General features: G+C 39.0%; 1 protein-coding gene across 2 annotated transcripts; it reads left to right on the top strand.

The window, feature by feature from the left end:
* Positions 1-607: 607 nt before the first annotated feature.
* FGG (fibrinogen gamma chain) lies at positions 608-9014 on the top strand. Of its 2 annotated transcripts, XM_004606169.3 has the most exons (10): positions 608-749; positions 863-907; positions 1101-1284; positions 1396-1489; positions 3309-3439; positions 3745-3878; positions 4915-5099; positions 6522-6799; positions 8148-8317; positions 8798-9014. In XM_004606169.3, the coding sequence occupies exons 1-10, from the start codon at positions 672-674 to the stop codon at positions 8810-8812; spliced, it is 1314 nt and encodes a 437-aa protein (XP_004606226.2). In that variant the 5' UTR covers positions 608-671; the 3' UTR covers positions 8813-9014. The 2 variants fall into 2 exon arrangements, with proteins under 2 accessions (XP_004606226.2, XP_055000658.1); XM_055144683.1 differs by lacking the exon at positions 8798-9014 and having other exon boundaries at positions 8148-8791.
* Positions 9015-12430: the final 3416 nt, after the last annotated feature.

Genomic DNA, 12430 nt, shown 5'->3' on the forward strand with positions numbered 1-12430 from the left:
AGCTCATTGTGCCCCCCCAACCCCTTTCCTCCATTTGTGCTTCCAGGATTTGGGGGGACCCCAGGAATAGCCCGACCCTTTTGCCACCACCACAGGTTATAAAAATAACTGTGTTCTCACACTGTATAACTGACACTCAATCATGAGCAACTAAGTAACTGTGCATTACAAGCAATTCAATAAAACAAATGAATAAATAAGTCACTGCGCTCTCTACCCTGCGCCAAGAGAGAACTGGGTGTAATGGCTTAGGGCACCAGGCTCCATCTTCTGATTGGCGCCGGCTTGCTCGGGCCGAGGTCAGTACTGTGTGTTTGCTATCCCAACCCTGTCCTGGAAACGGTTGCATCACGCAGCCTCCTGGCCTCCCCACCTCCGCTCCAGGGTGGCTAATGCTTCACCAGCCTTTGCAGACACTCTGTTTCCAGAGGGGCAAGACTGAGTTGGGCCAGAAAAGGAGGAGCTTCAACAACCGTGTGCAAAATCTGGGAAATGCAGTGAGCACAGGGTGGGGGTCTGGGTGAGGAACAAGACCGGAAGGACATCCTCCAGCTTCCTGGTTAAAAGCCCCAGGATCTGCCCGGCCACCTGGGAGTTATCTAAGGCGACCATCAGAGAGCAGCGGCCACAGTATTGACCTTGCAGGGCTCAGCGCCACCAGGGACCGCATCATGACTTGGTCCTGGCACCCCCCGAGTTTAGTTGTCTGCTTCTACACTCTTTCACTGCTCTCGACAGCACGCATGGGAGTAAGTGTGGTTTCCCCAATGTACTTGCTTGAGCCAGGAAGCGGGAAAAGTACGGATAGATGATAAACTTTTTAATTTCCCTTTGTTTTGTTTTGTTTTTTCCCTCTCTCTAGTATGCTCCTACCAGAGAAAACTGCTGCATCTTAGATGAAAGATTTGTAAGTAGTTTTGATGTTCCTCTTTGTGTCTGAGCTGGAGGCGGGGAGGGGGAGCATCTTTTCAAGCTTTTGTGTTTTGACACAGTGGAAGTTTTACCTGCGTTTTAAATTGATCTTTATTTAAACTTTATTGAAGGAAAATTTATGGAGTTTTATCATAAAATGTTCCCATGGCTCCATTGTTGTTTTTCAGGGCAGCTATTGCCCCACTACCTGTGGAATTGCAGATTTCCTGACTATTTACCAAAATAAAGTAGACAAAGACCTACAGACCTTGGAGGATGTCTTACATCAAGTTGAAAACAACACCGTAGAAGCCAGAGAACTCATGAAAGCAATCCAAGTCAGCTATAATCCTGACGAATTAGCCAAGCCAAGTGAGAAACTAAAAACCGTTGACTCAGAAATAAATTTATGGCATTTGAGGGTTGAGGTTTCAAGGATCCTGTTTGCCTAAATATCTGTATGTTTTTGATCCAATATTACAGATCGAGTAGACATTGCCACTAAGGAGTCCAGGAAAATGTTGGAAGAAATTGCAAAATACGAAGCACTGATTGTAACACAGACATCAGGTATTCGGTAAGCACTTTTGTCTTAATTTATTCTTTGGGCTTGATTTAGTTTTCAATTAATAGTTCAAGCATAGCGGAAACTATCTTTTTATTTTCCGGTTATAATATATGATTGCCATAATGCCCAACCATCTTGAACACAGTAGAGATAGCTTTTATTGCAATATAAATTTCATGAGTTCTAATTGCTTTTTAATCATCATGTGAAAGAAAGGTGTTTCAGATGTCTTTAAATGCAATCACAGCTATAGTCATTAAAAATTTTTTTTCCCAGCTCCAATTGTCTTACAACAAAAATTCAATCTAATGAGAACTGGGGTATTGAAAATAAAATTCTCTGTAAAAGAATGTCAGCAAATTAATGGTTGAGGAATCAGCAAGCAGAGGACTGGGAAGAATCTTAGTGGCAAAGATCAAATATATTGACGATAGAACAGAAACACAAACAGGCTTTATGAGACTTGGTGAAACAAATGTGAAATTACATGTTTATCATGGTTTGATGAACCCCACAACTGTGTATTCTCCCTTAGCTTGAAAATAAAGTGTCTCTTAATAGCTTCTTAGGGATTCATAAACATTCTGAACATAGAATCTCAAACACAGTCTAGTTTCTTCCTCAATCTATTGGTGCTCTTTTTCTCTAAAATGTTCTCAAAGCAACATAAAATAATTGAGATACATGACTGTAGGGGACCAGAGTGGATAGGGCAGCAGGCAGGGTGCTTGTCTTGCACACAGACAACCAGGTATGGGTCCCTGGCACTGCATATGATTCCCCAGCACAACCAGAAGTGATCTCAGAGCACTGCTAGGTGGGGCTCAAAAACAAGCAAGCAAGCAAACAAACAAAATAGTGGCTGGAGAGAAGTGTAGGGGAAGAATTTACCGGTTGCTTTTTGCTCTCAAGGATCATGGTTGTTTTTGTCGTGACTATTGTTATCACTGTAAGTTACATTATTATTGTCCATCTTTAACGTGAAGGAGACTGTTGTGCAGAAATTTTCTAGTGCTGTAAAAGAGCAGTCAAAATGTTTTCAATCTTCTTTCCTCCAAAGAAAAGCATATAGTCTATGTACTGTAAAAAACCTCTCTGTCCTTTCTGAATATTTACATACAACCCTGGAGAAACTTCTGAAGCAGGATTTTCCTCCAGTTTTTCCCAGAGTTACATAAATGAGTATGTTAAAGAGACAGAGAGGCATACTTGTTTTATTCTACCTAAATAGTGCTACGGATGCACATTCCCTTTAAGTTATAGCTCAAGTTCATAAATAGATCCAAGTGAAAAGGATGTTTCAGCAATGTGAATTACTGAGCAAAGAGCCTTTCCTTCCTGAAAGAATATTCTGTGTCAGGAAAGGTTGGGGTCAATCTTCCCCAGATTCCTCTATCTGGGCTCATTATTGGCTCCCCTCTACATTGAAGGGGAGAGTGGTCATTCGAATGACTAGGGCCAAGTAGGACTGGATTAAGGGGTCGTTTTCCTAGTAGACTTTGGAGGAATTGATGGCAGTGAGATGTGGAGCAAGTCTCCTGAGATTCAATAGCATTAAAACCCAAAGATAACTTAAAAAGAAATCAATAAAATCAATATGCATCCCATCAGTAACCAGTAAAATATATTTCTCTTTTATCTCATTCTCCTTTTCCAAAAAGCTTATGATTTTAATTCAGCTCAACTGATTAAACTAACTTTATGATTCATCCAGCAGTGCAACAATTTATTGGGAAGGCATTTCTGAGACAATAATAAGATAGGGATTTTTTTTCAATAAAATGAAAAATCACTTCTCTGAAAGGAAAACTTTCTCTTCTCCTCGTAGATTTTTGCTGGATATATATAATTCAAATAAACAAAAGATTAATAACCTGAAAGAGAAAGTGGCCCAACTTGAAGCCAAATGTCAGGAGCCTTGCAAAGACACGGTCCAAATCCAGACTATAACTGGAAAAGGTAAGTGAGAGGCTTTTACTGGGGTTATGTTCACCAAAGAAAGTCAAAGGAAAGGAAACTTGATGTAATGGGATATATACGAATAGTTTAGAAAGTGTCCAGACATTAAATCTAAAGTGTCTAGTACCTTAGACTTTTCTTGAGGAACTACAATTAGTTTGAAAACAATAAACATGTGAGACATAAGCAAATGCTTTTGGGAAAATGAGCATTTTGTGGCATGTTTAAAAGCAACATCAGCTCATTTTCAAGGCTGAGGCGGTCTTGCCTGGATTACAAACAGTCCAAGATATCTTCTCATTTAGATTGTCAAGACGTCGCCAACAAGGGAGCCAAAGAGAGTGGACTTTACTTCATCAAGCCCATAAAGGCCAAGCAGCAGTTCTTAGTCTACTGTGAGATCGATGGATCTGGGAATGGATGGACTGTGATTCAGAAGGTACTTTCCCTTTCACCAGAGGGATTTAAAGCACACCAGCTCTTCCTACCAGGGGCCAATTACTTTGCCAGACATCAGTTAAGTTTCACAACGTTCCCCAAAGAGCAGGACCAGTTATTACCTCTTTTCTCAAAGCAGGAAACTTAGGTGAAGGAGGTTTACTAGTAACAGTAGTAACAGTGTGAGGATTTGAACCCATGCATGTGGCTTCAGTGTCTGTCCCTTGACTCAATGCTGTGTGGGCTCTTTTTTTTTTTTTTTTGAATCACACCTAGCGATACACAGGAGTTACTCCTGGTTTTGCACCAGGAATTACTCCTGGAGGTCCTGAAGGTGCTCAGGGGACCATATGGGATGCTGGAAATTGAACTCGGGTCAGCCACGTGCAAGGCAAACGCCCTACCCGCTGTGCTATCGCTCCAGCCCCTGCATGGGTTCTGGATAGCATATAATCAGAATAGTGCAGAGAGAAAGAACTTGATGGGCTTCTTTTACTAGAGAAGATGAAGACCTAAGGCTGCCCATCGCAAGAACAGCAAGTTCCCCACAGGTTACTCTTTGGTTGATCGAGGATGAAGTTCTCTTTGTCTTCTGCCAGCAGTGGGCACTCACTGCAGATCCTGGTTCCCTTAGCTAGTTTACCTTTGACCACTACGTTAGAAGCATCCTGTAGGGGGCGCACTCGAGTGATGTAGCTGTGATGGGCAGCCATAGACTGGGCTATGGATGAACCTTCCTTCCAACAGTGTAAGACTTAGCAAAATGAAGTGGGAGTTGGCTGGTCCTCTACATGTCTTTTCAAAACGACCACAACTTGCCACATACGAACTTCTTTCTTAGGCGTGTCTCTTACGTTCTCTCTTGCACGAACCCTAAGAAACATGTTATTTTCGGTTGTCAAATGAAAAGACCGAGGCAGCTTGCCCTAGGTCATTTAGTAGATGATGGAAACCTATCCACTATATTTTTGACAAAACGCCTTCTTTAAGTGCACCAATCATCTTCTTTCCTTTTACCCATAAAATTATGTCATCAGAGACTTGACGGCAGTGAGGATTTCAAGAGAAATTGGATTCAATATAAAGAAGGGTTTGGACACCTGTCTCCTACTGGCAACACAGAATTTTGGCTGGGAAATGAGAAGATTCATCTGATAAGCACACAGTCTGCTATGCCATATGCACTGAGAATCGAGCTAGAAGACTGGAATGGCAGGACCAGGTACTGTTTTGAAGGAACTCCCCTTCGTTGTAGGAACATGAATCTCTCTTTGCCTAGCAGTGATACTCTAACACACTCAGGAAGCACATCCAATTACTTTGCCCAGAAGCCAGTGTGGGCCATCCAGAGAGGTTTATTTAGGATAGCTAAGAATGCTTTGGTGCAATCGACTGACCCTTGAGCCATACAGAGTGTAACTAATATTTACTGAGTGTTTAATATGTACCAGAAATGGAGTTTGTGACTAGAACCTAATCTAATCCAAATAACTATTTCATGAAATAGGCACTGTGATTAACCCCATTTTACAGATTAACCTTCCCAAGGGCAGCTTGTTGGTGTATAGCATGAGCTGGATGGATCTGAATTCAAGGAGTCTGGACTCTTCAGACCTTCCTTCCTAATGACCTACCTTAGATGAAAAGTGAATGTAGCCTCTGATAGATCCTGTTGCCATAGTAACTAATCAAATTTATGAGCTATCTTAAATTTAATCAACTAGTGACTAGGTGAGATGGAGCGGAGCTCTCTGTGCTGAAAGCTATAAGTGAGGTTTGGGCTTTGTGTGATTACTTAAAAATGAAAAACTACAGAACTCTCATGTTAAATCTGTGAAATAGTTTCTATTCCTAAATACATATTCTGACATTTTCATTCTCTTAACTTGGAAGGTAGCATAGTTAGTAAACATTCTTTTCTAAGAAAACCTATTTCCCAAGCACTGGAGACCAGGGAAGAAGAAATTTTCTAGAAATTCCTGTTCATACAAGGCCCATTCTTCCCTAAACTACATAGAATTCTTGTTCATACCAGGCCCATTCTTCCCTAAACTACATAGAATTCTAGTCCTTATCCACACTTTTTTCTAGAGGAGAGTCTCTGTCTATTCCTATTTTTCTTTTTTGGGGGGCATCATTTCTTATATGTGATATAAGAATTCCTCCTTTGTGCCACTGCTACACTGCCAAGGGTCTCAAACTTCTGGTGGTGTAAGAAGCTAAAGAAACTGTAGCTCTTTCAAGCTTGGTGAACTAATTAATGGTCGTTCGCTATTAGATTAATACTAAGGTGTATATATAACTGTTCACAATGTTAAGTGCTTAAATAAAAAGTGGGAACAAGGAGATTAGATGTACATAAGTTATTTTGATTCTGACAATAGAATCCTCTAGACCAGAAGCATTCAGATAGGTAAAAAGTTTGCCATTTTCAATAATTTCAAAACTCATCTTGACTGGTACTAATCAACTCTGAACTGGTTCACTCATCCACTAACTTTTCAGAGTTGAGCAAATTTGGCCCATTGAGTACGTTTCAGACTTAAAGAACAAACATTAAAAATCCCCAAGTGTTCTATGAAAGAGGGAAATTCTGAGACCCTCTTGAATTGAGAATATGATTCCTGTCTTCTCTTCTTTGTAGCACTGCAGACTATTCTACATTCAAGGTGGGACCAGAGGCTGACAAATACCGTCTCACATATGCTTATTTCATTGGCGGAGATGCCGGCGATGCCTTTGATGGCTTTGATTTTGGTGATGACGCTAGTGACAAGTTTTTCACGTCACACAATGGCATGCAGTTCAGTACATGGGACAATGACAATGATAAGTTTGAAGGCAACTGTGCTGAACAGGATGGATCTGGTTGGTGGATGAACAAATGCCATGCCGGCCATCTCAATGGAATTTATTACCCAGGTTCGTCTCTCTTTATTTAAAACAATGCATAAATAAATGAAAGGAAATGAGAAATAATTAATAGCAATATTGAGGGGCTTGAGATGTAATTAAAAAATGGATAATGCACCTCAAATCGACCTTTTGTAAGAAATCCATCTAATTTGTCATTGTTTTAGAAACATTGAGTTTCCATGAATGATGCAGCACATATAGTCAGTGAGTTCAGCAGCAGACTGGAGGGAGTGATAAGGTGGCAAATGTTGACAAAGGCAGAGAATCTGAAAGCTTGGAGGGAGGAGCCCAATGAGTGGAGAAACCTACTTCAGGATGAGAGAATTCAAGCAATAGTTTGCCCCAAGGCTGGGACAGCTCTACGCTTGGCTTTGCTTACAGACCATCCTTATGTAGTTATATAATTATATAATTATTTAGTTGCCATCCTTATTACCAGTTAAATATGGGGAAGTCCGGAAGTACTGCAGGAGTCACTCAGATGTGTAGTTCCCTCCTATAGCACTGTGCTGGACAACAGAGCTCTTGGAATATTCCAAGTATTTCAGTTGACCTTTTGGTTCTCACCTTGTTTTTGAGAAAACTAAGTTATTCTTGTACTTATAAACCATAAATCAGAGAAACTCTCAAGAAGGAGCTTGGTTCTTAAAACCCAGAGGTGCATGTTGATAGCCTGGCGTACATTCCAGCATTGGACCCAGACAGTCCCTCATAAGAATGCCTAGACCTGATGCCAAGCACAAGGAGAAGGCCAATCAACCTCATCTTTTCAGTGGAAATGTAAAAACTAACGACCAGAATTATTTTCTCGGGTCCCTCATAATTTCCAGTAAAATTGAGTTTTCTAATAATCAGAGACCACTGGATCATGAATTCTTCACTACCGCCATCATAACCTGAAACCTACTTGAGGGAAAAAGGATTTAATTAGACAAAAAGAGAGAGAGAGAGAAAGAGATTTTGGGTAATATGCATTTCTAGCCCTCTAAATAATGGGGTGGTGGGGGGGGACCCTGGGGACATTAGTGGAGGGAAATTGATATTGATGGTAGAACTGGTGCTGGAACATAGTGAGCCTAAAACTCAGCAGTGAATAACTTTGTAAATCATGGTGTCTTGATAAAAAAATTAAAATTAAAAATAAATAGATGTGAGAAGAAAGCATAATACAAATTGTAAGGAGATACCTAATAATACATTTGTTTTGATTGTAAATTCAGAGTTTAGGATTCCCCAGAGATATTTCCACTTGGTAAGGAGCGATATTACTTGGATGTGGATTGTAATTATCCTCTATAAGCTTTTAGGATAAAATTTAAGAGCACTGATATTTTGTATCTGCATTTTGCTATAGGTGGCACCTATTCAAAAGCATCAACTCCGAATGGTTATGACAATGGCATTATTTGGGCCACTTGGAAGTCCCGGTGGTACTCCATGAAGAAAACCACCATGAAGATCATCCCACTGAACAGACTCTCCATAGGAGAAGGACAGCAGCACCACCTTGGGGGAGCCAAACAGGTCGGACCGGAACACCATGTTGAAATAGATTATTAGCAAACCCATTCACCTCAGGGTTGTTCATTTCTATCAACCGACGAGTCATAGAAACTTCACTGAGAGTTTCTTCTTATTTCTCTTACCATATTTATTCATTTGAAGATTTTTATAAAGAATACTTAGCCTTCAATAGGAACTAAAAGTTACCTTGGCTCTAATCTAAAAATATTTAAATTAGTTTATTTTATGGAAAAATGTTTAGCTTATTCCCTAGAATATAATGAAACTGTCATGTTTTTTCTTTTAAAATGATAGCACATCATTGTACTTTGGTGATTTCTTTTATAAAATCTTTTAATAAAGATGAAAGTAAAATAGGAGTAAATTCTAGCATTCCAAATGCTTAAGTGTTTTGCCATATTTATTACTCTGAAGTAACATGATTAATTTTTTAAATTGAGTAATATAGCTTCTTAACATATTTTTTATTTTTGGTCATAGGCTGGAGACGTTTAAAAGACCATTCAAAAGTGATTTTCATTTTTAAATGGACTTTATCTGAACAGAAAAATATAGTATTTTTTTCCTATGGGACAATGGACTTGCAAAGCCTCACTTCATTTTAACAGAAAAAATAACCTATGTTAAAAACTCCACTAACAGTTTTATACTGGTGATAATTTATCTACATACTATTTCAATAAACTTTTGTTTCCTAAAATTAGCTATGCTGTGCCTTTCATTGACCATACAAATCACCAACGACTTTCAATTTAGTGATTAATGTTGGGCGATCAGCAGTAGTTGTTGAACCGTCACGTTATGCTGTACATATGCATGAATTAATTCCTGGTGTTATGAAAGGAACTGAAAGCCTCTAGAAAAGATATGACAAAGATAGGAGGGAAACCCAGTCACAAAATTTCATGGGTAAGCAAAAACAAATCACAGTCACAAAACTAAGGTGAATAGTACTTGAAGCACCAAATGATACCCTCAAGACATGAGTGGGGTTCCTTGAGGAACATGTTAGCTCTAGACTTATATAACCACATGTGGGTACTCTTGAAAAGACTGAAACCCAGAGCAGAGAACTTGGGATAGCATCTGCTGTGTCATTCACTACCGAGAGCACCAGGGAATAAGATGGAGCTGTCACTTATTTCTCAGTCCAGGGGAATAGGGTTTGTAAGCAGCCAGGAGACAGGGATCATAAATTCTGTGATAACTAAGGAATAACTCCACCTCTGTAAGTGGGTATGAGATGTGGTCAACTCCTTTAGATGTGGTGTTTTTGAAGCTCTGAGCACTGGCATTGGAATTTCTTCCTTTCCACAATTTCGTTCTTGCTCTATGTTTTTCTCATAAGCCTGACTTTCAGTTACCCCATTGAAGAGAAAAAAGTAACCAGGGTAGTAACTTCTAGGTAAACAGCCAAATGCTCACAGGCCTTTGGGAAATAGGAATACTGATCACTGTTCGCAGCACTCAGCCATTCAGGTGTGCATGAAACACTCGTTGACTTACACTGAATGCCTTTGCTGTAATTATGCACTGCACTGACACTGACAATATCTGGTAATACAGTAGTAACCTCCCCTCCCCCACACCTCCTCTTTGCCATTCTCAAGTTCTCAAGTTACCAAAAATCAATAATTCACCCTCCAGTTTTCCTTGTTTCTTCCCCTGTCACATCATCAGATCTATAAAATCCACATCTTAAATTGTCGCTCTGTTTTTGTATCTAAACCCGCTGGTATCATTCAAGTGGGAATATAAAAGAATCTCTTGCCGGGATAATGGCAATCACTTCATTGTAGCCTCATCACGTCTCCATTTTGCCTGCTCCTTCCCAATCCTGCTCCCAATTATGTCTAAACTTGGAATTCAGGTAGTCCTCTGTCAATCAAAAGAAATATTGAGTTGGTCCTTTGGTCACAGATATAAAAAGTTATTAAAAGTTGTATAAGTATGAATGTTTTAAATATCACTCCATTGATTTTCCATAAGACTATTTTTTATTATTATTTATTTTGTTTTCTGTGTCAGGAATCAATACAGAGTTTTGGGTATATGAGCAACATTCATGGCCAAATGGATTCTTACATTTAATGACAATCAAAAAATAAGAAAATATTTTTTTGTGAGTGAAAGTTTCTAGAATTCAAATCTATGAAGACAGTTATATATTTATTTACTTTTTTATTTAAAAAATTTTTTTATGAATGAATCACCGTGGGGTACAATTACAAACTTACTTTCGTGTTTGCATTTCAGTCATACAAACATCCCTCCACCAGTGCCCATTCTCCTTCACCAATGTTCCCAATACCCTCCCACCATCCCCACCCCATCCCCCACCTCCCCACCCCACTTATGTGGCAGGGCATTCCCTTTTGTTCTCTCTCCTTTTGGGTGTTGTAATTTGCAATAGAGGTATTGAGTGACCATCGTGTTTGGTCTATACTCTTCTTTCGGCATGCATCTTTCAACCCAAAAAATAAGAAAATATTTAACAGTGGGAAATGGACAAACAAGGTGGTCTATTAATACAATAGCAGTGATTATACATAATGTACAAATAAAAAGATTTATAAAGTAAGAGTTTAAGATGAAAAACAATATTTGTGAGAAATGCATGTGTGTAATCAGACAGGTGATCATATACATAATTATTTGCACATATTATTCCTCCTGCAACCAATATAATAATGTAAAATTTAATAAAAATACTAAGAAATATATAAAGTAATCCAAGTGCCTTATTTTCCCCATGATCACTTTCCCAATATCCTTTTTGATATATCAATTATATAATCATCTTTCAAAATCATTTGGACTCCCCTATATTTTTGTGGGCGCAAATCTCCCAAGCAATGTTCACGAGGCTGTAAGGCTCCCTCCCAGAAATTTTTTTTTTTGCTTTTTGTGTCACACACACCCGTCGATGCTCAGGGGTTACTCCTGGCTTTGCACTCAGGAATTACTCCTGGCAGTGCTCGGGGACCATATGGGATGCTGGGAATCAAACCTGGGTCAGCTGCATCCAAGGCAAACACCCTACCCGCTGTGCTATCACTCCAGGCCCCCTCCCAGCAATTTTAATTCTCAGACAATCAAGCCAGTGGTAAAATATGAATGACCAAGAATGCAAAGCAGCTCAGGCCCTGTAGTGCCAGGCTTAACCAGAGTTAGCTGCAAGCAAGGCAAGTGCCCTACCTTGAATACTATCTCTTCAGCCCAATAAATCAACTATTGAAAATCTACTTTCAGCTGAAACTCTAAAGCTGAGAATTTAGACCTTTGTAGAAACAGATTTTTTTTCTCTAAAGCTCAAGTCACAGTTAACTATTACTCAACCACTCTGTTTACTTTCCTGGGCATACAAAACACAGGTCACTGTAACAGGGAGACTAAGATCAAAGCAGAAGAGCAAAGTCACATGAACTGGAAAATCTATAGAGGGAAGATTCCCAGAAGGAAGATACAGAGATGTGCTGACACCATGAATGGATCATGCAGCCAAAGAGTTTATGCAGCTACCAGACAAGAGAAGCGATCACTTACTGAACAAACATCGATTCTAAAATGTAATTGAAATTAATTAAAATGTCAATATGTGTGTGTCCTCAGAGGCAAAAGTATGTCATTCTCATTCATCTGTGCTGACTCCTTTTCTTTATTATTTTTCTTTTATTCAAATTCCTTTTCTTTGTTCCATAGCAATCATTTCAATGTATTTGATGTGTAGATTTGTGTGCATTTTTGTAAGGAATGTACTTTTTTGATCTGTGCACCATTGAATTATGTAAGTATGATTATGCTATAAACTAGTGTTAACACAGCATGATCAGTCTGCAAACTCTTTGCTGCTTTTACCAATAGGAGTTAAAACACGTAAAATATTGATAATTTGCATGTAGGAATATTTTTTCTCCATTATGTTTGCACTGATTATCTTTATGTAAAAGTAATTTTATATTTCTGGAATCTAGTAGTAAAAATACGACCTATACTTTCTCCTTCATTTTCTTAATTTGACATTTCCAGTAAGTGCTTATATTTCACTTTATAATCCAAAAGGTCTCTGATTGATTTAGCTTTTTAAAAATATTCTCTTTACCACAAACACTT

This window comes from Sorex araneus, chromosome 7 (assembly GCF_027595985.1).
Source record: "Sorex araneus isolate mSorAra2 chromosome 7, mSorAra2.pri, whole genome shotgun sequence".
Taxonomy (NCBI): Eukaryota; Metazoa; Chordata; class Mammalia; order Eulipotyphla; family Soricidae; genus Sorex; species Sorex araneus.

Bases quoted from the DNA above. Each gene is read 5' to 3' on its own strand.
- FGG (XM_055144683.1), top strand. From the start codon at position 672: ATGACTTGGTCCTGGCACCCCCCGAGTTTAGTTGTCTGCTTCTACACT. The intron at 908-1,100 runs GTAAGTAGTTTT...GTTGTTTTTCAG, and splicing joins GCATCTTAGATGAAAGATTT to GGCAGCTATTGCCCCACTAC. The intron at 3,440-3,744 runs GTAAGTGAGAGG...CTTCTCATTTAG, and splicing joins CCAGACTATAACTGGAAAAG to ATTGTCAAGACGTCGCCAAC.